At 46.8% G+C, this 22,555-nt stretch overlaps 1 protein-coding gene across 1 annotated transcript in view; it reads right to left on the reverse strand.

Annotated features, from left to right (window-relative positions):
- Positions 1 to 3,431: 3,431 nt before the first annotated feature.
- The window catches only part of LOC119431177 (pseudouridylate synthase RPUSD2-like), a 69,670-nt gene continuing 50,546 nt past the window's right edge, over positions 3,432 to 22,555 (reverse strand). Inside the window, exon 13 of the mRNA XM_037698653.2 lies at positions 3,432 to 3,588. Within this exon, the coding sequence (XP_037554581.2) occupies positions 3,523 to 3,588 (66 nt within the window). The 3' untranslated portion in view covers positions 3,432 to 3,522. The remainder of the gene's footprint in view (positions 3,589 to 22,555) is intronic.

Raw genomic sequence — 22,555 nt, forward strand, 5'->3', positions numbered from 1 at the left:
CACCCTCAATCCCAGTTTTCAAGGAATTCAAGGAGCGCATTCATTTTCAAAGCGTTTTAAGGGCACTTGAATCGCTTTTTACAAAGTCAAGGGTTTTCAAGGTGTACAAACTATGTATATGACATGCACATCTTGACAGTTCCTGGGAATCTACTAAGACACAATGGTCTTAATGTTGCACTACCATGCCTTGGTCTTACACAAGATACAGCAATATTTACTTTCTTAGCAGTTTTATCTAGGTTCAGTAAGCTTGTAATGTGCCAAGTGCTTAAATAAATGCACAAATGCACACAGGATGGGTATCTGCACTGCACTAAACAAGTAAAGACCACAAAACATAAACACATGTTAGAAGTGCCAACTACAGCAATGCAAGGAAGTATGAAGTACAACAAACTCCCATTAAATTGACTTTGGCAGGACACGCTAAATGTCTTTGAATTAAAGTACACATTAAAAATTAAATACAACATCTTTTAGCAGAAAGTGGAAATATCTAATTCTGATGATGTATAGCGTTTTATGGTGCAAGGGCCAGATATCGCCCAAGAGTGCCATGCATGTGGCGATGCATTCTCAATTATTTGTTTATGAAATGGAGAAATTCACTGTGAATGTTGGATGTAGCATGACTTTAAATAGGCCTAAAATCAGTCGCTGTAACTTGCATAAAATATATGATTATTAAAATAATGACAATGACTACAGATGTGTGCTATGACCATAAATGTTTGTTTACAAAGGGATGATGTCAAAATATTTCATTTTGATTTCCACAAGTGGGCACTGTATAAAGAATGTGGCAAGAAGGACATGCATTGCAAAGTGTGGTCACCATTATCTGTAAGCACAAGTGAAAAATTATCTCGTAAAGCAAACTGCCACTTGCATTTATTTTTCTTTTTTATTTTTTGTGGTAAATGAGGAACATGAGATTAATGATCTTAGGGAACTCGCTTCCAGGAAATGGCCAGCAATGATGCTGGGCACAAAATACTTAAGGCAGCTCACATAATAAATATTCCATGCCTTAAAGGGCAACTCCGGCAATTTTTCGATGTCAACGGATGTCGATAAAATTCGCTGGGTCTGTTCCTCTGAATACCTCCGTCATGTCCTAAAAAATGTAGGCTTGAGGGTTGCAAAGTTTTTTACAAATGAATATATTGCCTCGAGCACCCTACCTTACCTCCTCCTCAGTTACAGGCCACATTGTGTATGACGTCAGGAATGGTCCACGCAGAGCATGCCGAGATCATGCAGACGACAGTGACGAGAGCGTGCAGGAGTCGACGATCGTGAGCGAGTGCTTGGCGTGAGATGTTGCTGTCGCGAGAAGTTTCCCTGTAGACGGGCAAGTGAAGCGGGGTGGCAAGCGGTGTTGCGTTGTTGGCTGCACGAACTTCAGCCCTCGCCATCCGCAAACACAGTTTGAGCCGATGCCGATCGCGTTCAGCCAAGGTTAAGCCTATCACCGTGGCCGAGTTTGTGCGTCTGCTGCTGGCGGACCAGACCGACTGATATGAAGCTAATTAAGCTATTGGGATGAGGAAAGCTGCTTCTGTAGTTCTGTTTTGACCATACGGATTTGAAATAAACCATTCCTCATTTCGTACAGTGCACACGCAAAAAGCTAGAAGCGACAACACGACGTGCTATCAACATCCGTATACGTTGCAGTTCTCGAATGCGGCCAGTCGCACTCACCGGCGCTTCCCTAAATGAAATGTGACTACGCACATCCATGGGTGTATTATTACCCATTGTTATGCTGACTGATTATTTAGCTTACGAGGTGCACTGTTTGCCTCGTATCCCAAATGGGCAGCAAGCGGAGGCTCCATCGATACAGTATGCATAAACAACCGTCTCGTCCAGCTGCCAACGATGTAATACTTCATGACATCGGCGTTTCCGCGAGAAAACTATGCATTCTCTAAATGAACGATCATACGCGCCAATGTCCTAATCTATGTCTACTTTACGGAACACTAATTGTGTGCATGAAGAGAATACGAAGAATGATAAGCAGGCTGCACAACGCTTCCCCACTACGATCTCCCGGTCGCTGTTTCCGAAGGTGTGTGGTCGCACGTATCAGCGCAACCCAGAGTGATGTAATTGTGCTTACATGCACAAAATCTGCGTGTTTTGATATGTGCTGACATTAATTGATGCCACCGACGCGCGGCTATCTCAAGCGAACGATGTACGAGTGGTCGCTGTACCTGCCGATGTAAACAAATGCACCGGTCAGTGCTTTGGACTGTCAGCGGCGTTCTTGTGGGATACAAATGCGGAAAGTCGTGCTCCACATCTTACAGTGATCATGCGAAGCAGTTCCTTGAGAGGGGTAAAACACCTAAAATAGCAAACAGCACATATATCAGTGGTTAGGGCTACCCTTGGTCTTCATGTTGCAGCGCGACATGTTGCGCATTGGTGCTGGCTCTAGTGGTGGAAGACGGCGATTCGTGGCTATGGAATTCGTCTGAATCATAACTGTCACTGTTTGACAGATCCGAATAGGTGGTGCAGCTTACAATGTCACCCGAAGGTCCGGTGCAGTCACGAATAAGCTGAGCGTCTGCTCTTCGCCGGTTTCGTTCGCCCCGCGGGCGAGACCGGCATGCGTTGCGTGCCTTCCCCGCCGGAGGTACACTCGTGACGTCACACGCAGAGGTTCCCTTGTCTGCTTGCTCAGGTTTCGGTTTCGTTTTTGCGCTTTAATGTTTATTTAAAATTATTTTCGAATTTGCGGAACAATTCTATCAGGTGCGTCACAGGAGGGTCTCGAGAACCTAAATATTTTATTAGCTTGACATGGTCAAAAAATCGCCGGAGTTGCCCTTTAACAGCACACCTTCAGGGTGATTTATTTCCGAAATAGCATAGCTTGTGTATAGTAGCACACTATTATAATAAATTGCTCAGTAAATGCGGATGTACCGAAGGAGCACACAAATGAAGGCAGCAGAATGCTGAAACTACCAGCTTATTTATCTCCTTACAGGCGGCACCAATACTCTCTTCCTTGATTGTTAGTCCAGCTTTTTACACAGGCAATTTTACAACCTAATGGTGGAGTCACAATTTTTTAAGCCATTGTGTAGGTGCCACTAGTATGCATCAAAATTGGAAGGTGTTACACAGTTCTGACTCTATTATATTAATGTACAAGTCAAGAGAATGGCATTCAGGGTTTGCTAATGTCAGAACACTGATCAGAGCCTCCATTAGCTGGGCAAAGTAATACAGTGAATTCACCTTTGATTCAAGAAACATTCTACGACGCTTGGCCTACATGTATATATTGTTAGTGCTTTTGGCATACCTCATCTTTTTCGTCTGTATATAATCATCATCATCATCGCAGTTCTTCTTCTTGGCAGGTGCTCTCCGTGACCTCGGCTACTACAAGCGTTCGGTCTGCTTCCATCCTTTTAATATAATTACTTAAGAACAACAACTTTCTTGCGATAATGACAAAGGCCCGGTAGAAAACAGCAGTGACGCTTATCAGTCATCAGTCCAGTTCTCTCTTGCCCATGATGGCCATGCAGCTTCATACACCCAGTTTGATCCCTGTATGGGTAACATGAACAACTTATTAAAAATTCATTCAAGAAGCAACCATAAAAAGGAAAGTGAGCATACATTTTTTGTCGGCACCATCATTAGGCTTTTATTGAAATTTCTTACAGGGGGGAGGGGCCAAATATTGAAGAAAACAGAAGTCAAAAGAATGGTGGTGTGCTAGGCTAATTAAGTATCTTGACATCACAGAAAACAGCACAAAACAGAGGCACCAACTTCCAATTGATTTTGAAAGCAAAGCCTTCTTTGCCTACTTCTCCGGGGTTTGGTGTGCATATTTTGCCAAGTGGGCTGATCCCAGAGACAGTGTACTAACTAACAGTAAAGTGGGCCAATCCCGGCGATAGTGTAATAAGAACTCGGCTGGTCCTGACAGCAGTGTTGGAGATCTTGCAGCCAGTGCTATCAAAGGTGTGGGTGGGCAGATCCTGATAATGCTATCGCATTACAGGCGCTAAGGTGCAGCATGCGGACCTAACGTCTTTGCCTCTTGTTCCAGCCTTGGCATCAGTGTCTTGCTGACTAGACGTAGTGGGGGGGGGGGTTCTCTCACAGAGCTGAGGCATGAAGAGGGAAAGTGTGAAGAGTGTGGAGGAGTTTGCATTGTGGAGCTGGTTTAACATCAGAAATGGTAATCGTATATTTAGTGCTACCCTAAACAACATTTACGAACACCTCCATTGGGAAGTGCAATTTATCATGTCTTTACAAGAGGTGCAGACACTTTAAATGTCAAATGCTATGTTTCATACTTCTCAGTACATATACCCTTCGTCAAAAGGCGCCGAGAAGCTTTGTGCCCACCGATTTCCACAGTGCGGGGCTTCCACATTAATTTTTATTCTACAGTGGCAAAAATTTATCGAAACTATGGGGGTTGGAAGGGGTACAAAGAACAAAATAATTAATGTCACTGCACAGCAGACAACAAAGGGAGGACTTCGCGGAACATAAACAATTGGGGCTCACGTCATCTCATGTATGCTTTCTACATATGGAGGATGCACAAGCATGCAGGGCTAATCACCCTGATATGCTACATCCTTATTCAGCAATTTTACCAATGGCACACTAATACAGAAGAAGCCATGCCTGTGGATTGCAAACAGTTTGGTAATTTCGCACGCCCACTGACCACCATGCTTTGTGATGACTTCAGCCTGACTGAAAAGCAGATGGAATTCACGGGACCAGCTGTGCAACACTAGATTGTTGCTCGATTTCCGTTTCACAGTGTTGGCATGTTCTCTCAAAAAGCACGTGACAACAGCAAGTGCCCTTTACTGTCCGCAGAAAGGGTGTGGTTTACACTCTACTTCATTGTTGGAAGTCGTATGTGGGGCAAACTGGATGTTGCTTTAACAACTGCTTGTCACCTGTCAAAGCAGACCACCTGTTGCCACACTGATGTCACCACAGACGGGTGTTTCATGTTTACAGTATAGTATTCGACTTGTGGCTCCTCTCCTCTGACTCCAAGCAGCCAGATCCAAAGCCACTTTCAATCTAGAACCGAAGCATCTCAGATGAATGCTCGTCGGTGTTTTAGACTGGTGAAAGTACCAAGAATCAACACTGCTGGGCAACTTCCATGACAGCCTGACTGCAGGCTGCCACAGACAGGCTAATTGCATAGATTCTGGCCATTGTTCTGCTTCTTCACCACAATTATACTCAATTTCATACATAGCAGGCAACATTATGAAGGCTAGAAAGAATTCTCCCACTAATCGCATTTGCGATCAATAAATAGCGCATCACATATGAATCAAAGATATAGGTGTCATGTAATTTGATATACTATACTTTTATATCACAAAACATGATGCAATTACCGTATGAAAGGCATTGCAGATCTGAACCTATTTATCCCTGAATGAGCAGAGTGACATGTTTCTGTAACCAGCGGCCACAGTGCACCATTTTCACTCACGACCTAAACACAGTACGTCGTATACTGGCAGCAGAAAGATGCACTAATAACGTGTGATTTGATGTAACTTTGTGTTTACAAGTTCTAGTTGGAATATATTCATTTAGCAATACCTTACAGGTCCCAAGAGAGGCAGTAAGTAATGGGAGCATGTAGTACAGTTCAAAATACAATGACAATTGCAATACAAAACATTGGCAAGGAAAGAACAAGTAATAGCACATTTAAGGAAGATGGCAAGACCAACTACTAATAAAAAAGGAAGTGCTGCATAAGAACAAAAAAGCAAGCAGGAGAGCAAGCAAGCAGATAATCACATTGTCGCATGCTGTTTTAAAGAAGTGGTTCAAGAAGGTGTAAAGGTATGTAAAGGGCTTTTCATGCCAAGGACATTATATACATAGCGAAATGATAGCAACAGGAATGAGTACAGTGGAATCTCGATGATACGATCACGGCTAATACGAATTTCCAGACGATACAAATTTTTCTGTGGTCCCGGCCAAGCCCCATTACTTTGCAACGTGCTAGAGTACGGTTGTTACGAATCGATGTTCGACCCGCGTCGGTTGATACGAATAAACGCCACCCCACCGACGGCCCAGAAAGAGAACAGCGCGCAGTCACGCGCTTTCTCGCTTTCTCTTTTGGTGCGGAGGCGCGGACGCGGCGCCGGATAGCGCGGAGGCCGCGACTGGGCGCGAAGAATTTGAAGCGGTGGCGCTTTTCTTTCTTTCGTGCTTTTCCCCCTTTTCGGCGGCCGCCCATCGGACGGAGTGGCTGCTGTGCTTCGGGCCGCGTTCTTTGTGTTTGCGCCATTTTGCCTAGTCGCAGCGAGCTATGTCTACCAAGATACGATCTCGGCTGATTCGCGCGGCCGTACGCCGAGGCGCGGGAGCCTCCGTTGGCGCGTCTTCCGTCAACTGCATTATCGGTGCCGATGGCACAGGGCGATTGTCGGTTTTGCTGCCGGAGTCACGCGGTGCAAGATAGCGTGGCACGTAATCCACGGTGTGGGGTAGCACGGTACGTTCAGTCGGCTGCTCCTCCGCTTCTCCCGCTAATCGCCATATTTTTCTTGCCGTAGGAGGCTCGCGCTTCCGTATTCCGAAGGCGTGCTTCGTCCAAAATTTTTTCTCCAACGAGCGACGACCCATCACTAACCTGGGAGCTCTCAGTAATCCGAATTCTGCGTGTCAAGTGAAGACGCCGGCTTGGTTTACGAAGCAGACAACTGCGGTTGCCATCTTGCCCCTGCCACAGCAGCAACCAATGGAGAGACGCCTTTCAGCACGGCAGCCAATCGGAGGCTGCTTTCATCGAAGGGTCCGTGTGACTACCTATCGGAGATCCGCGCTTTTTTTGAGTTTGCGCTTTTGAGTACGCTATAGTTTGTGCCTTTGTTACAAGATGGCGACGACGGATGAATTGAGAAGCGGAACGGCGAAACTTTGAGCTTTCGAACGATACCAAGATGGCGGCGCTCGGTGGCGGGAAATACGAGATATGTCTCCGTGAATTGCGGTGATTTTGCGCGATTTAAAGCTGTTTTCTCGCCCTGCGCACTGACGAATAAATCTTTTTCAGCCACTTTTAGCGCGTTTTCAGCCAAACCATTTTGATACAGCGTAGATTAGGCGTTGCAGATACCGAAACGCGTGGTTTTCAAAAATAAACTTTTCTCGCGATTTTCGCGATCTGATGCTCTCATACCCCCATAATTTAGCTAGTTTTAATTGTGTTTCGATGATACGAATATTTTTCCTGACCCCGTGAGATTCGTATCATCGAGATTCCACTGTAGTTATTTCATAGAAAGTGTAGCAGATAATAAACAGCTGCACTGCAAAACATGCAATGTGATATTTCTATGACTATACTACTTGGCATAGCTTCCACAGCGTTGCCTGGTAAGTTTCAAATGGAGTATGATATGCACTTACAGTGATGGAAGCGGCACTTGGCCTTTTGAAGCAGCTTTATGAGCAGCATAAATCAAAGAAGCAGAAATATATGCTTTTGGAGCAGAAAAATTTGCTGTTTAGAGCAAGAAAACAATGCTTTGGAGCAGTAACTTACTGCTCTGGTGCAAAGAGGAAGCTCTGCATGCAGTTAATAAAAAGCTGTTAGAATTATTTCTGAAAAATTGCATCTATTATGGATTATACTAAGATGGAAGTTTTTTTTTTTAACTTGCTGCTCCATTTTTTATTAACGGATAAGAAGATATTTAACCACAAATGCACAGTTAATTCTGTATTTTAATATAGAGTTAATTCCCCCCGTGCTGTTCTTGGCTTCGTTATCCATTTCATCTGCTAAACTTATGTCTACAAGTCGAATGCGTAGAGCTGCTGAATTCGTTAATAATACTGTACGATCACTGTATCCTTGCACATTAATAATACGCCTGGATAAGATCATGCTTAAAGCACGTGCTAGTCGCAGGGTATGGTACACGGGCAATACCACAGGAACTACTGCGAACTCGCCTAATATATGCTCGCGTGCTTGCTCGATGGAACGGCCTAGGCACAAAGCTCTAAATAAAGTAAACTGTGCTTGTCGCGGACTTCGCGACAATGTGCGGCGCACATCAGGCTGCGCGACGGGCCAGGGACGGGCGAAAGCGAAGTGCTCCTGCGGTCACGATCATTGTATTATTTTAATTAGAAACTATTTCAACGAAACATAACACAGACCAAAATTAGGCGATTTCTTCGTACTGTTGGCGCTGTCAGAAATAACGAAATTGATTTTCACCGCGAAACTTTTTTTCCTCTGCTCGGTTACTTGAAGCACGTGCATGTCGGCATAGACGTGGCATAATAACTGCGATAAACAACACTTTGGCGCAATTGGCCAGGCACTTCCATCACTGCACTTACTACTTGGGGGATTGGCCGAGGAGCAGGCAGTGTGAGAAATAAATAAGTAAGCAAGTAAGTAAGTAAATAAGTAAATAAATAAATAAAAACTTAGGAAGAGCTCTAACAAACAGAAATGATATTCCCTTTCATACATACCATAAATATAGCGTTCGGGTCGCACAAAGCAACCTGAACGGTGGAAATGCAAGCACTGTGAATGCTTCTTGATGGATTTTGAGTAAGCTCTTATTTAAAAGTGAAAGCCCCTCAGAATGCTTGCATTCGGATTCAGAAATGGCCAGCTGAACATAATTAGAAGGCGCAATATCAACCACATGAAAGTTCATTGGACTTTTGGAACACTCTAGGGCGTTCTAAACCAACCATAAAATGGTATTACTCTTGATGGTACATGAGTACCAAATGGCAAGCAAGACTGCCTCGTTAAATTTCATCTTGACAATGCCTATGTATGCGTCGAAAGTCCACCACAGAGGCAACAAACTGCTGATGTGTCAATAATGGCGCAATTGTGGTTTTGATAAACCATGGTTCATTCTGTGCAGTATAATTTAAAAAATTTCCTAACATTGTAAACTCTAGAACAAGAACACATTAGAAGCTCACTGATCAATTTTTTAGGGAACCACGGAGAAAAAAAAATTACACCACCAAATTACACCACCTTCCCGTAGGGGAACCCTGAGTAGTATGCGAAGCAGCCATGGGGTCGACTCAAGGTAGTTTTATCAGCTGTATAAACTTGGACATGTAGCAGCACCAGCAATGCGAAGAACTGTTGTCGACGCCGTCAGTGTTTTGCCCGCGTTTGCACCAAACGCGCGCGGCGTTGGTGACTGTTGCTGGTGCCTCTGGGGCACCTACCGTTGCGTCTCTAACCTGAGCTGCTTCGCATTAACGCGTGCGGAGCCGCAGGTGTTGACATTCGTTGCGCAATCCGGAGAGGAGCGTCGGAGAGGAGGAATGCCGAGAGGAGAGGAGATGAGACAAGGAGAGGAGGGGGAGGAGGATGCGCATGCACAGTAGGGGTGTGGACGCCACACGGCGGAGGGAGGAAGGGGGGAGTGACATAGCCCCGACCATACGCTACTTCGCATCTAAAAATGTACGTTCTAAAAAAACGTAACATCCAATAATGTTTGTGGCCGCACTACAGATAAGACAAGAAGCTGCTCTCACACTACAACTTAGTTGAAGTTGAATAGAAAGCCAACAAATTATTAAAAACCTGCTCAGTAATGCTGCTTATCGCTGCCTGGTGGTTAGATTGAACATTAAATGCTTTTTGGAGTGGTTGTAGCCATGAATCATGCTAAATGAATCTTGTAATTTCCATCTCATAATAACAGCCTCTTTTCAAACACTCACAGCCCCTTTTCAGTTTCCGTGAATTTTTGTGTACAGAAGTGTGCAAGGTACCGATGGTCGCAAGACAGCATCCAAGAATGTGGGTGTATGGCTACATTTTGCACTTTTGTCCACCTCCTCCTCCAGGCTAAAAGATGCATATTAGCATGACGTGGAAACGAAGACAAGAGGGGCAAGGAAGGAACAGAGCTCCCACTGTCTTCGACTTTGGCCAACTTGCTCAGCAACACATTTTACTTCTCTTGGCTTTTGACTTCATGAGCAGTGTTGAGATCGGCGACAGGGTGATCGATCTGCATCACATTGGAGATTTCGCAAAGAGACTGCTCTTAGCAGTATATGTAGCTGATGATGTATGGGGTTTTATGGAACAAGGGTGGCGATATCTGGCAGTCAAAGTAAGCGCTGCTGATGGACGTCGCCCTGCTGGTGGTATGCTGTAGCAGTATTTCGATGTAATAACCAGGAAGAGAAACGTAACGAACGGGATTGGTGCTTCAGATGGAAAGAGACGAGAAAATTTAACAGGAATGTATCAACGAGGTTCTACTGTAGTTTAATATAAATGATAGAAAGGACTATCGAATATTTGAAAACTATTAGAAAAGTATTCCAAGTTCGATTAGATTCGCTTCTAACACTATTCAATTCATATTCAAGTCAGTTTCAAAAATTATATTTACACACTTCTACATTTCACACTAGAAGTTTATGGGTTGGGTTGCCTGCAGGCTTCCAGCAACAAATGAATGATGGAAGTGCATCACTGTCAGTTTCCAAAAATACCTACAAGATGGCAGCAATGGTTGAACCACAGGTCCTCTGACCATGCTACGACATATGTAGTTATTGAATGTATCAATAGATGACAGCTCAGTGCCACACCCAACAAGGAGTAAATATTGAAGCGTGTATGGACATTAAATTGACGATAGAAACTTTTATGTATGGCGGCACATGCCACCACTTTGTTACAAAGAAGAAACCATTCATAATCATCAGCATCAGCAGTTTAGCTAGTCTGGCATGTTGCTGCCCCACTCACATCCTTTCCACCTCTGCTGCTGTGTGTATGATGCAACAGGAATTTGAGACTCTTACCCTCGTATTCAGAAATGCATGTTAACTTGAAGCCCCTGCTTGACTTGATCTAAATGACGCCTGGCATAAACGTGCAAACGACGCTCATCGCGTTTTCTTAGGCGCGTTCATGACAGGTGTCCTTCAAATCAGGCAAGCACGGGCTTCTAGTTAAGATGCATTTCGGAATAGGGGAGTTAAACATGGCTCTTTTCTAAGGAAATGCTGCGAGGCCCACAAGATCGGGGCAATATGCAGAAAGTTGCACTGACAGAAGAAATGCCACGTGGAAAGAAGGGGAAGAAACATCAACAAGAAACGGTTTGCTAGTGACTTGGCAGCCACTGACCAGAAGTGTTGCTGAGCAAGTTGCAGTGCACCGTGAGTAAAAATTCCGAAAAAAGGCACTCGCAAAAAGTGAGAACATCGCTGACCATGCAATACCCCTGAACATGATTACCTGCATGCTGGAAGGGTCCATAAACTGTAATTCCGCAAATCTTTGTTTTGTTTCAAAAAGACAGGGTTGAAAGTAAACAAAAAATTCCAAGCGCGCGTACTTGACACGGGTTCCGGTATTGAAATTTTGTGGGTCATGCTCCAGCTTTCATGTGTAACTTGTGCCATTGGGTTTGTTACCGTCCGCCTGATTCACAGGACACATTTATTAAATTGTTAAACGAGTCGTTAACCTTTGTGTGTAACAAATTTCCTGGCTCCTATTATTCTTGTGGGTGACTTTAATTACCCTGTAATTAACTGGCGGACGGGCACAGCTGAAGGCGGCCCAAGGAAAGTTGAATGTAAGGATTTCCTCGATATGATTTCTACATACGGATTAAGCCAAATAGTTTCCTTGCCAACAAGGGTGGATGCTATCTTGGATCTTGTGCTGACCACTGAACCTGTCAACGTGTCTGTTCATGTGTTAGATTGCATCAATGGTCACAACATCCTCCATTGTGAATACGAGCTAAAGCGTAAAAAAAGAGTACAAGAAAAGAAAACAATTTATGATTATGCGAGCGCTAGTGTCAAAATGATCACCAGCGAGCTCTCGTCTTTTTGTGGTGAATTCCTGGGTGGCATGCATGATCGTGATAGCAATGATAACTGGACGATTGTTTGTAGCAAGCTGACTGAACTTAAAGAAAAGTACATTCCAACAATGCAAATAACTCTGTCTACTGGAAGTGCGTGGTTCACCTCTCATGTAAGGCGCTGTATTAATAAAAAGAAACGCTCTTATTCAAAAGGAAGAGGAAGAAGAAGTCGACTAGCGCGGAAGCGTACAAATCGGCTCTCGTTTTTCAATGTTTTCAGGCCTTTTTCCGCAAGGAACCCCGGAAATATATACATTTTATGAACCGGCAAGACGCAAGAAATCCGCTGATACCAGATTTTTATCGGTGGGTGGACTTTTAGCCATTTTCTGAGGTTTTGTTCTCCGACCACGCCAGTGAGAGAGCTAACCTTAACGGGCTCAGCCTGCTCTCGGCGCGGCGGCGCAGGTGGGCCTAGGCCTAGCCCCGCGCCCGCGTTCTCCCGCCCTTGTGCGTGAGTCATTCGATGCCAAGTGTGTTCGCTAACAGAGAAGCCATGCCCGCAGTGGTAACCGTGGAGGGAACGGACGTTACTCAAGAAGATCTCAACGGTGCGGGGTGGATTACATCTCTCAGCACCCGGAGAAAGCAAGAGACGAAGAGGCCGCCATTACGGAACGGCTAACGTAGCACTGAAAGCGCGCCGGCTGGCTGCCGCGCTGCCAAAGGACCGGCGAAGAGTCTGACGAAACAAGTCACGGCAGCCTCGCGACTTCCAAAGCTACCCAAGGATCACATCAAGATCATCGTGCGCCCCAAGGGAGGCCTCGACGTATCTAGAGCCGACGTAGTACTCCTCGCTCAAGCACTAGCCATGGCGGCGGCCCTGAGTGAGCAGCAAGCGAAGGACAACACCGTGTGCCCGAACAAGGTACAGAACATTTTGGTAATTTCCACTCCGCACGACTGTAATGCGATAGCCTATGCAAAAATCTCTAAGATCCACACCAAGCACGGCGCCTACGAAGTCTCGGCGTATATTGCAGCCCCCGAAGGCACATGCAAGGGTGTTATAAGAAACATCGACCCCTCACATGACGACGGAGCGCTCAAGAGAATGATTGTCAATGAGAGAAACCCAACAGCACTCGAAGCAAGACGAATCAAGAACTCGCACGTGGTCGTGATTCTCTTCAAAGGCATGCGTGTACCCAATAACGTGATATGTGGCATGGCCCTAGTGCCATGTTTTCTTTACAAGCGACAAGTAGACGTTTGCTACGTTTGTAGTCACGTGGGCCATCGAGCCGATGTCTCCACCAGCAGCGTAGAAGAAAGAAGCAAATGTCGTGGTTGCGGAAGGACTAAATCCGAAAACGAAGAAGAGGAACACCAATGCACCCCGAAGTGCGAGGCGTGCGGAGGACCCCACGTCACAGGGGATCGAACGTGCAAGAACCGCTACCAGATCCCGTACATCGTACGACGTCGACGCCGAAGGCGCCGGAAAGCACAGGTGGACGTCATCGATGTCACCGACACCAGCGACAGCTCGGCGGCAGCTACACGAAGTGGATCCATTCTCAGAACCCGCTCTGAATCCAGAGGGCGTTCTCGTTCGAGAAGAAGATCCAAGTCAAGAAAAGGCGAGAGCTCCGACGCCTCCAGATCGAGATCCCAGTCCCGCTCCCAGTCCACCAAGCAGACCATGTGGGCCGACAAGGTTAAGGGCGTGACGCAGCCGTCTCAGAAAGGAAAGAAGAACACATCAAACAAAGGAACAAAAGGTGAGGCACAGCCAGAACATAGGGTCGATCCCCGTATCCAATCGCTCGAGGCAGAAAACAGGCAGCTTAAACGCAAGCTCGCAGAACTTGAAGAAGCTTTAAATAGCATTAGAGGACAAGTCACAAACCGCGAAGAGGCTAGCACCAACAACCCTGGGCCGTTAGCCGGGCAGCCGAAACGTAAGGCACCAAACCCAGATCCGTTAAGTGACACAGAGGAGGAGGAGGAGATGACAGAGGATTGTGAGACCCCATCCACCACCTTGGCTCCCCCCGCCCAAAATCAGGGTAAATGGGAAAAGACCCTGAGTAGGATGATGGAAATGCTTTCCGCCATAGAGTCGAGGGTAACGTTACTAGAAAGACCTAGGGCTCAGCCTAAAAGTAGACAAGTAGTGCAAACAGAAGCGTCCTTAGCTACTCCAAACCCCGACGGAGGCGCTAAAGGATTCTAAAAAAATCTACAGTAAGCAAGATGGCGAATATAATTAGCAGCAACGTCAAAATTTGGCAGTGGAACTGCGCCAGTTTCCAGAGGCGCAAGGCTCCATTAGGTCAACTCGTCAGATCGGTGGCAGATAAGCCACAAGTTATTTTATTACAAGAAACACTCGGAGAAAAGGATATCTCTATGTCGGGATACCGCACTATCGCCTACAGAGGCGAAAAGGGAAGAGGCATAGCCATGCTAGTTAAGAAGAGCGTCTCCTTCGTGGAGCACGACGTCCCGAAATATAGGGTCGGACTCGAAGCCCAGCTGGTCGAGATCGTGCCCAGTAAAACAAGCAACGCAAATGCCTTCATTCTTAACGTCTACAGTTCTCCTGCGGACAGGAAAAGAGATTTTAACACCTTATTCAGCGCCGCAATCAGGATAGCCAGAAACGCGCCCCTTCTGATTGCGGGTGACTTCAACGCCCCAAACACAGAATGGGGATACGGCTTTAGCAGTAAGAAAGGCACAAACTTAGCCGGTTGTGCAGCCGATTCCAGCCTCACACTCATCACGGATCCCAGGTTTCCCACAAGAAGGGGTAACTCGGTCAGTCGCGACACCACACCCGACCTCGCGTTCCTCCGTGGTATCGAGGGTACGTGGGATAATCTCCAGGAGGACTTGGGTAGCGACCACTACATTTTCGAAATCACGGTGCAGGTCAAACCAAAACCACCAGTCAGATACGAATACGTTGACTGGGATCTTTTCAGAAAAATTCGAGGCGAAATGGCCCCTTCAAGTGAATCTTTCACAGAACTAATCGCAAACCTTAAACAGGCTGTCAAGAGCGCAACCAAGGAAATCACAACACAGCTCAAAGTTCCCAAAATGGACTCGCGGTTAGCGCACCTCCTGGAGGCTAAACACGCCTTCGCGGAGAGGTGGAAAACGCAGAAGCTAAATCGCTGACTTCGAGTTAAGCTGACGTCAGTCAACAAGGAAATAGAGTCGTACTCCAGGCAGCTGGCACTACAGCAGTGGGACGAGACGTGCAACGAAATGGACGGTCGCATGAGAAGAGGCAGTAAATGGAACTTGCTCAAAAGCCTCCTCAACGACAAACAGTCCAAGAGCACTCTCAATCTTGCCGTGGATAGACTCATTCATAAGCAGATCACCACGGGCCTCACGGAAGCAGAAACTATCAACATCCTGGCTCGCACCTATCTCCCCATTAAGGAAGGAGATTCGCAAGGCGGAACGGTGAGAGCAGGATACACGGGGCTAGACAGGCCAGAGCTAGACGAACCGTTCACTGTATCAGAAATTAGACACGTTCTCTTCAACCTAAACGGAAGGTCCGCCCCTGGACGAGACGGAGTTACCAACAAACTCCTCCGAAACCTGGACGACAAGGCCATAGAAATCATAACGGCAGAGATAAACGAAGTATAGAGTTCGGGGCAGGTCCCGCTGGAATGGCGCACAGCCAAGGTGGTGCTTATCCCCAAACCGGGGAAACCCCCACATATGGATAACCTGCGTCCCATCTCTCTAACATCTTGTATTTGTAAAGTGGCCGAACATGCTATACATAATAGAATCACAGATCACATAGAGAACAACGAACTCTTTAGACACACTTTAATCGGATTTAGAAGAGGACTTTCAACACAAGACACAATGCTCCTTCTAAAAAGATCCATATTCGACAACGCGTCGCGTGACGTTAAAGGCATCCTTGCACTCGACCTCGCCAAAGCTTTCGACAAGGTGGCGCATGAGCACATCCTGAAAGAGATTTCCTCCCTTAATCTAGGGCGGAGATTCTTTAACTTCACCTTTTCTTTCCTGTCGAAAAGAAAGGCGCTCCTTCGACTGGGTACGATTTCGGGCGGTCCTTACAAACTTGCCAACTGCGGAACTCCTCAGGGCTCGGTCCTATCCCCGTTACTCTTTAACATCGCCATGCATAAACTTTCTAACAGGCTAGCCGAACTCCCAAAAGTGGGCCACGCAATTTATGCCGACGACATTACAATCTGGTCTCCGGGGGGATCTCTGGCCGAACTAGAGCAATCCTTACAGGGGGCCATAGAGGTGACGGAGGAGTTCCTCACAGACACAGGACTAAAGCTCTCGCCCAGCAAATCCGAACTATTACTCTACAGGCAGGCTAGACAAGGCGTTAGGAACCTTGAGCCTCTGGAAACACTGCCAGTCAAAATTACGACTAGAGAAGGACACCCCATTTCGAGGGTGAACTCCATCAAAATTTTAGGACTTTTAATAAACGCCAAAGGATGTAATGCAGAAGCTCTAAAGAAGCTCGGCGCACAGGCGCACAATATACTCAGGCTACTTGCCAGAGTTACAAGTAGAAAGGGCGGACTCAAGGAGGACAGCCTACTCAGGGTCTTTCAGGCGTTCTTTATCAGTCACGTTAACTACACGGCGCCTTTCCTCAATTGGAGTAAAGCAGAAAAGAGGAAGCTCGACACGCTCATTAGGTCCGGTATCAAAAGACTACTCGGCATCCCACAATGTGCTAGCACGGAGAAACTATTGGAGCTTGGTGTTCACAATACTATCGACGAATTAATCGAGGCACATAGCACTGCACAGGTCACCAGGCTTTCGTTAACTAAGCCGGGTAACAAAATCCTAAACGAAGCAGTTATATCATCCATAGAACCGCCGCTCGACAGATACCCCCTGTCCAAAGAAGCCAAGGAAGCTATAACGGTCGATCCCGTACCGAGAAACATTCATCCGATATATAACGAGGGCCGAAGAATCGCACGGGCTAAAGCCATCCTTCAAAGAGTTAATCCGTACGGGGCAGATGCACTCTTCGTTGACGCGGCCAAATACGGCAGCGAAAACAGGTTTGCAATCTCGGTCGTAGACGCGCGCGGAACGCTGATTAGCGCTGCATCCATTTGCACTAAGCACGCAAACGAGGCGGAGGAAACCGCGATAGCCTTGGCCCTTAACGCTGCCAAAGGCCCAACGACTGTTTTCTCCGACTCACGCACTGCCGTCAGGGCCTTCTCGTCAGCCCTAGTGTCTAAGCACACGGCTAGCCTAGTAAACAAATCTCTTGAAAACACTGCGGATAATGAGACAGGAGGTCACCACATCGTCTGGTTCCCGGCCCACGTTAAAGGCGTAGTTAATCAAGCGGGATGCAACCCCAACGAGCAGGCCCACTGCCTAGCGCGTGAATTCACGAACCGCGCCAGGGCTAGCGGTCCAGCTCTCTCACAGGATTGCTCCCCTAAAGACCCTCTTATCACCTTTAACGAGATCACATCCCACTACAGACTGAGCAGAAGGAAATTCCCTCCCCCTCACCCAAAATTAAACAGGGCTCAGTGTGTCACGTTCAGGCTCTTACAGACGAGATCGTACCTCACCCCCAGAGCGCTCAATCGGATAGATTCTAACTTCCCGCAATCGTGCTCCAAATGTGGGCACCGACTTCTGCTCTTTCGATCATATGCTCTGGCTGTGCCCGTCCAACGCGGGGCGGGCTCTGATCTTCACGACAAGTCCAAGTGGGACGCCCTACTGCAAAGCGCGGACTTTACGCATCAACGACAGGCCGTCCAGAGGGCCCGCGACGTCGCCGAGAGTCACCAGCTCCCGGTTCCGTCATGGGCGGAGCCACCAACTTGATTGGGGTGCCTTCGGCTCCCCCAATCTTTTTCCTCAGGACCTTTTAATAAAGTTCTTGTCAACTGTCAACTGTCTTATTCAAAAGCTAAGGTGCCGACATCTGATGATGCCTGGAAGTGCTATTGGGAAGAGTCAAAAAGTTATGCAAAACCGAAATTGAATCAGCTAAAGACAAATTTTTTACCATGATATTTCCAACATGTTAGCAAAAAAAAAAAAAAAATCTGTCTGAAAGTAATACCCCAAACCGTCATCATCATGCTTTATATCCATAACGAAAGACGAGTTCCTTCCACTATCAGAGGTCGCAACTGCATTAAATTCTTTCTTTTGTTCCGTTTTCACAAGTGAACTTCCTGTTCCCGCTAATATTGACGTCGGTTCTGTTACCTCCATCATGAATTATATCATAATGACTCAGAAGGGCACAGAAGCTGCTATTGATCGTCTTTCTACTAACTACGCCGCCTCCCTTGTGAACACCGAGGTAAACAACGCCTCGGTGCACGCGCGTGACTCACAGTGTGCGCTCACGGCTGACTGCGCCCCTCCTGACCATGCCAACGCCGCGTAGTCTGCTAGCAGCCAAGCTCTCAAGTCCAGCTGCTCACTTGGGCCCATTCGCCCTCTCACTGAGGATTCCTCCTCCCAGTCCGCTTACGCCCAGACCACCTCTCGAGCTCGTCAACAACGGCTCCATCGTCCTACTTCAGCCCTCCCAGCCACGTCCACAAAACGTCGCTGCTTCTAACCTGCCTGAAACAATACTGTACAGGCCCAAAACGAGAACGGCAAATTTTATGTCTGCCTCGAAGGATGCCATTGAAGCCCACCTTTCTAAAGTGCCTGGTGCCATGCGTGTCCGCACCAACCTGCGCGGCAACGTAGTCGCTGTGGACTGCCTCCCAGACACTGATCCAACGCAACTCCTTACTGTCTCCGCAATCTGGGGCATTGATGTTAAAGCCAAGTCCGCACCCGAAAATATGTGCACTGGTGTCATCTTTGGCGTTGATCCCGCCTTTGATTGCAACACAGTCATACAGAACATAGCGAGCTCAGCTCCCATTGTCACCTGCACGCGCAGCGGCCGCAATCTCGTGTTGAAATTCGCAGGCAGTTCACCACCCCCAGAGATTGCTCTCTTTAAGCAATCTCGACCGGTTCGCCCACGACGTCCCCGTCCCCTCCAGTGCACTAACTGCGGGAAGTACGGCCACGTTCCAGCAACCTGCACAGAACAGTCTCGCTGCCTTCGCTGCGGCGACACTCACAGCACCGCAGACTGCAAGGCGCCCAAACCCAAGTGCATCAACTGTGGCGGCCATCACATTGCCACCGAACCACGCTGCCCTCAGCAGCATGAATGAAAAGTCGCAGAAATCAAGGCCGCCTCCCCACAACCCATCACTCATCGTGAGGCCGCCCGAAAAGCCAGGAATCAAGTAAAGAACCCTGCACTCAACCCACAGCCCGTATCCCGGCCGAATGCCCACGTTCAGCACGGGCGCACTTACAGCCAAGCACTCGCCAACCCATCTGCCCCCCTCCCGTGTCTCGACCGCACAGTGCCGTCAACACGGACGAGCAGAAGGACGCTGTGATTGCTGCACTTGAAGTAGCTGTGAAAGCCCTCCTCGGGACTGCACCAATCGAATCCGCTGTCCACCACCTGTGTACTGCGGCGTTAGCCGCCCACGAGGCCCTCGTCCAACACGGCTAACCCCATCATTACATGGCCGTGGATCCAATAATCGAACCTCTGTTCCTTTCCGCCGCCGTCTCTTACACGCGGCCTTCAGCCTCGTTAGCTTCGGCTTCTGCTTCTTATGGCCTTACCCCCCTCCTTTCCTCTTCTCCCTACTCTTTTACTCCCATTACCCCCACCCCGTGCAGTACTGTTGAGGTGACCTCCCAGCGAGAGACAGTTACGGTACTGCACTTCTATCTTCTTTTCATATTTTAAAAGCCACTTACTACATCGTCTTTCTAACAGCTCGGCTCCCGGTCCAGCCGGCATCTGTCCAAAACTATTAAAAATAACTAAACCAGTGATATCCCACATTTTCGCTAGTCTTTTTCAACAATCTATTGATTCAGGATGCGTACCTGATGGATGGAAAAAAAACTAAAATAATTCCAATCTTCAAGTCCTGTGACCCATCATCTGTCTCTAACTACATACCCATTTCACTGACCAGCATTCTATGTAAACTATTAGAACGCATTATTTCATCAGCAATTATGAAATACCTAACAGAGCACAATCTTCTTTTCATTAACCAACACGGGTTTCAGCAGGGTCGTTCATGTGAGACGCAATTATTCGAGCTAGTCTCCGACTTATACCAAGCTATTAATGACTCATCACAAGTAGACGCCATATTTATTGGTTGTGCGAAGGCGTTCGACAAGGTAGCTCATAACCGTTTATTAATGAAACTTCGCTATTTTAATATAAATAGTAGGGCCACTAATTGGATTAGCAACTTTTTAACTAACCGGTACCAATTTGTAACTGCTAATGAATTTTCTTCTCCGCGATCCCTAGTTAAATCAGGGGTGCCGCAGGGCTCTGTATTGGGACCTATTTTATTCCTGCTTTACGTCAACGACATCAGCAGTAACATTAAATCCACAGTTAGACTATTCGCAGATGATTGTGTAATTTATAAACGAATAATTAACCCTTCCGACGCTGACACTTTGCAATCTGACCTCACGAAAATTACGGACTGCTGTCGAAAGTGGCAAATGGAAATAAATGTTTCAAAAACTAAGGCTATTGCTTTCACTAGAGCTTCTAACCCGCAGCTAACCCATTACTCGATGAATGACATTGCTATTATTGCTCATGCTCACACAATAAAATACCTAGGAATTCATTTTTCTTCAAACATTTCGTGGAAAGAACACATCGATGCGATTACTAGCAGCGCGTGCAAAACCCTTGGCTACATCAGGCGTAACCTTTATGGCAAACCAGTCCACTAAATTATTAGTGTATATGACGCTGGTTCATTCAAAAATGGAGGACGCGTCTTTTTGTTTGGAACCCGCATCAGTCGTACTTCATAAACAAGCTCAAGTGAGTCCAAAACAAAGCAGCCTGCTTCATTATGAAAAATTACTCACGAACGTCCAGCATCACCAACATTAAAAATTCTCTAAATCTTCCCTCTCTAGAAAATCGTAGACTCGTAGCACTTCTTTCCCATTTTCACAGGCTTTATCACTGCAGGTCGTCTTTCAACGCATGCCACATCAGGCCCGCCCATCGTATCTTCCCGCGCCTTGATCATCCCTTTAAAGTGCTCTCGTTCTGGCGTGCATTAACTTCTTGAGCCATTCGCCTCTCTTTCTTGCAATATATCACTGGAATAAGTTACCAAATGAAATCGTATCCGTTCTAAGTCATGATGATTTCCTAGCAAAACTAAAAGAGTATTTTAAAGTATGCACATAGGCTTTTCTTGCTCAATCGTTCAAGGTGCCATTGTGGTGTAGTGTTTTTTTTTTGTCACTTCATTTTTTTCCATCAACATATTTTGATGTTTTTTGCGCACTTGGCTTTGTTATAGGTGAGCAGCAAGTTCCTTGTACTGCTTATTTTTTATTATTATTATTATTTTACATGAACGAGAAGAAGGGAACCGAGGGGCCCGATTTTTATTATTCATATATTATAAGAAGCCAACAAAAAATGACACCAAGGACAACATAGGGGAAATTACTTGTACTTACTAAATGAATCAAAGAAATGATAAATTAATGGTAATGAAAATGGATGAAAAAACAACTGTCTGCAGGTGGGGAACGAACCCACGTCTTCGCATTACGCGTGCGATGCTCTCACCATTGAGCTACTGCGGAGCTGTTTTCCCATCCACTTTCTGGGGTATTTATGTTTTACAACTAGAACTAACCCTGGGAGTGTTAGCCAGCGCCACCACTCACAAACCTGCGGGCGGATGTGGCGGATCCTTTCTGCCACAGGCGTCACGAGCACGTGATCTTTTTTGGGTGATGGCAACTGGTCAATAAACCCACATAAGTTACCTGAAAGCATCAATGTTGCCGGATTCGAGCCTTCGTTATGTAATGAATGAGAAGAAAGGGAACCGAGGGGCCCGAACGAGGGCTCAAATCCGGCAACACTGGGTTATCGGTTACACTGCGTTATCGGTGCCGATAGCACAGGGCAATGGGTTTCGATGTTAAAGCCACACGGTGCAAGGTAGCGCGGCACGTTCAGTCGGGTGCTCCTCCGTTTCTCCCGCTAATCGCCGTATTTTTCTCGTCGTAGGAGGCTCGCGCTTCCGTATTTCGAAGGCTTGCTTCATCCAAAATTTCTTCTCGAACGAGCGACGATCCATCACTAACCTGGGAGCTCTCAGAAATCCGAATTCTGCGTGTCAAGTGAAGACGCCGGCGTGGTTTGCGAAGCAGACAACGGCGGTTGATATCTTGCCCGCTGCCACAGCAGTAACCAATGGGGAGATGCCTTTCATCACGGCAGCCAATCAGAGGTCCGCTTTCATTAGAGGGCCTGTGTGACTACCTCCAGCAGACCCGCGCTTCTTTTGTGTTTGTGCGTTTGTTACAAGATGGCGACGACCGACGAATTGAGAAGCGTAACGGCGAAACTTTTAGCTTTCGAACGATAACAAGATGGTGGCACTCAGTGGCGGGAAATACGAGATATGGCTCCGGTGAACTGCGGTGATTTGCGT

This window comes from Dermacentor silvarum, chromosome 1 (genome assembly GCF_013339745.2).
Source record: "Dermacentor silvarum isolate Dsil-2018 chromosome 1, BIME_Dsil_1.4, whole genome shotgun sequence".
Lineage (NCBI taxonomy): Eukaryota > Metazoa > Arthropoda > Arachnida > Ixodida > Ixodidae > Dermacentor > Dermacentor silvarum.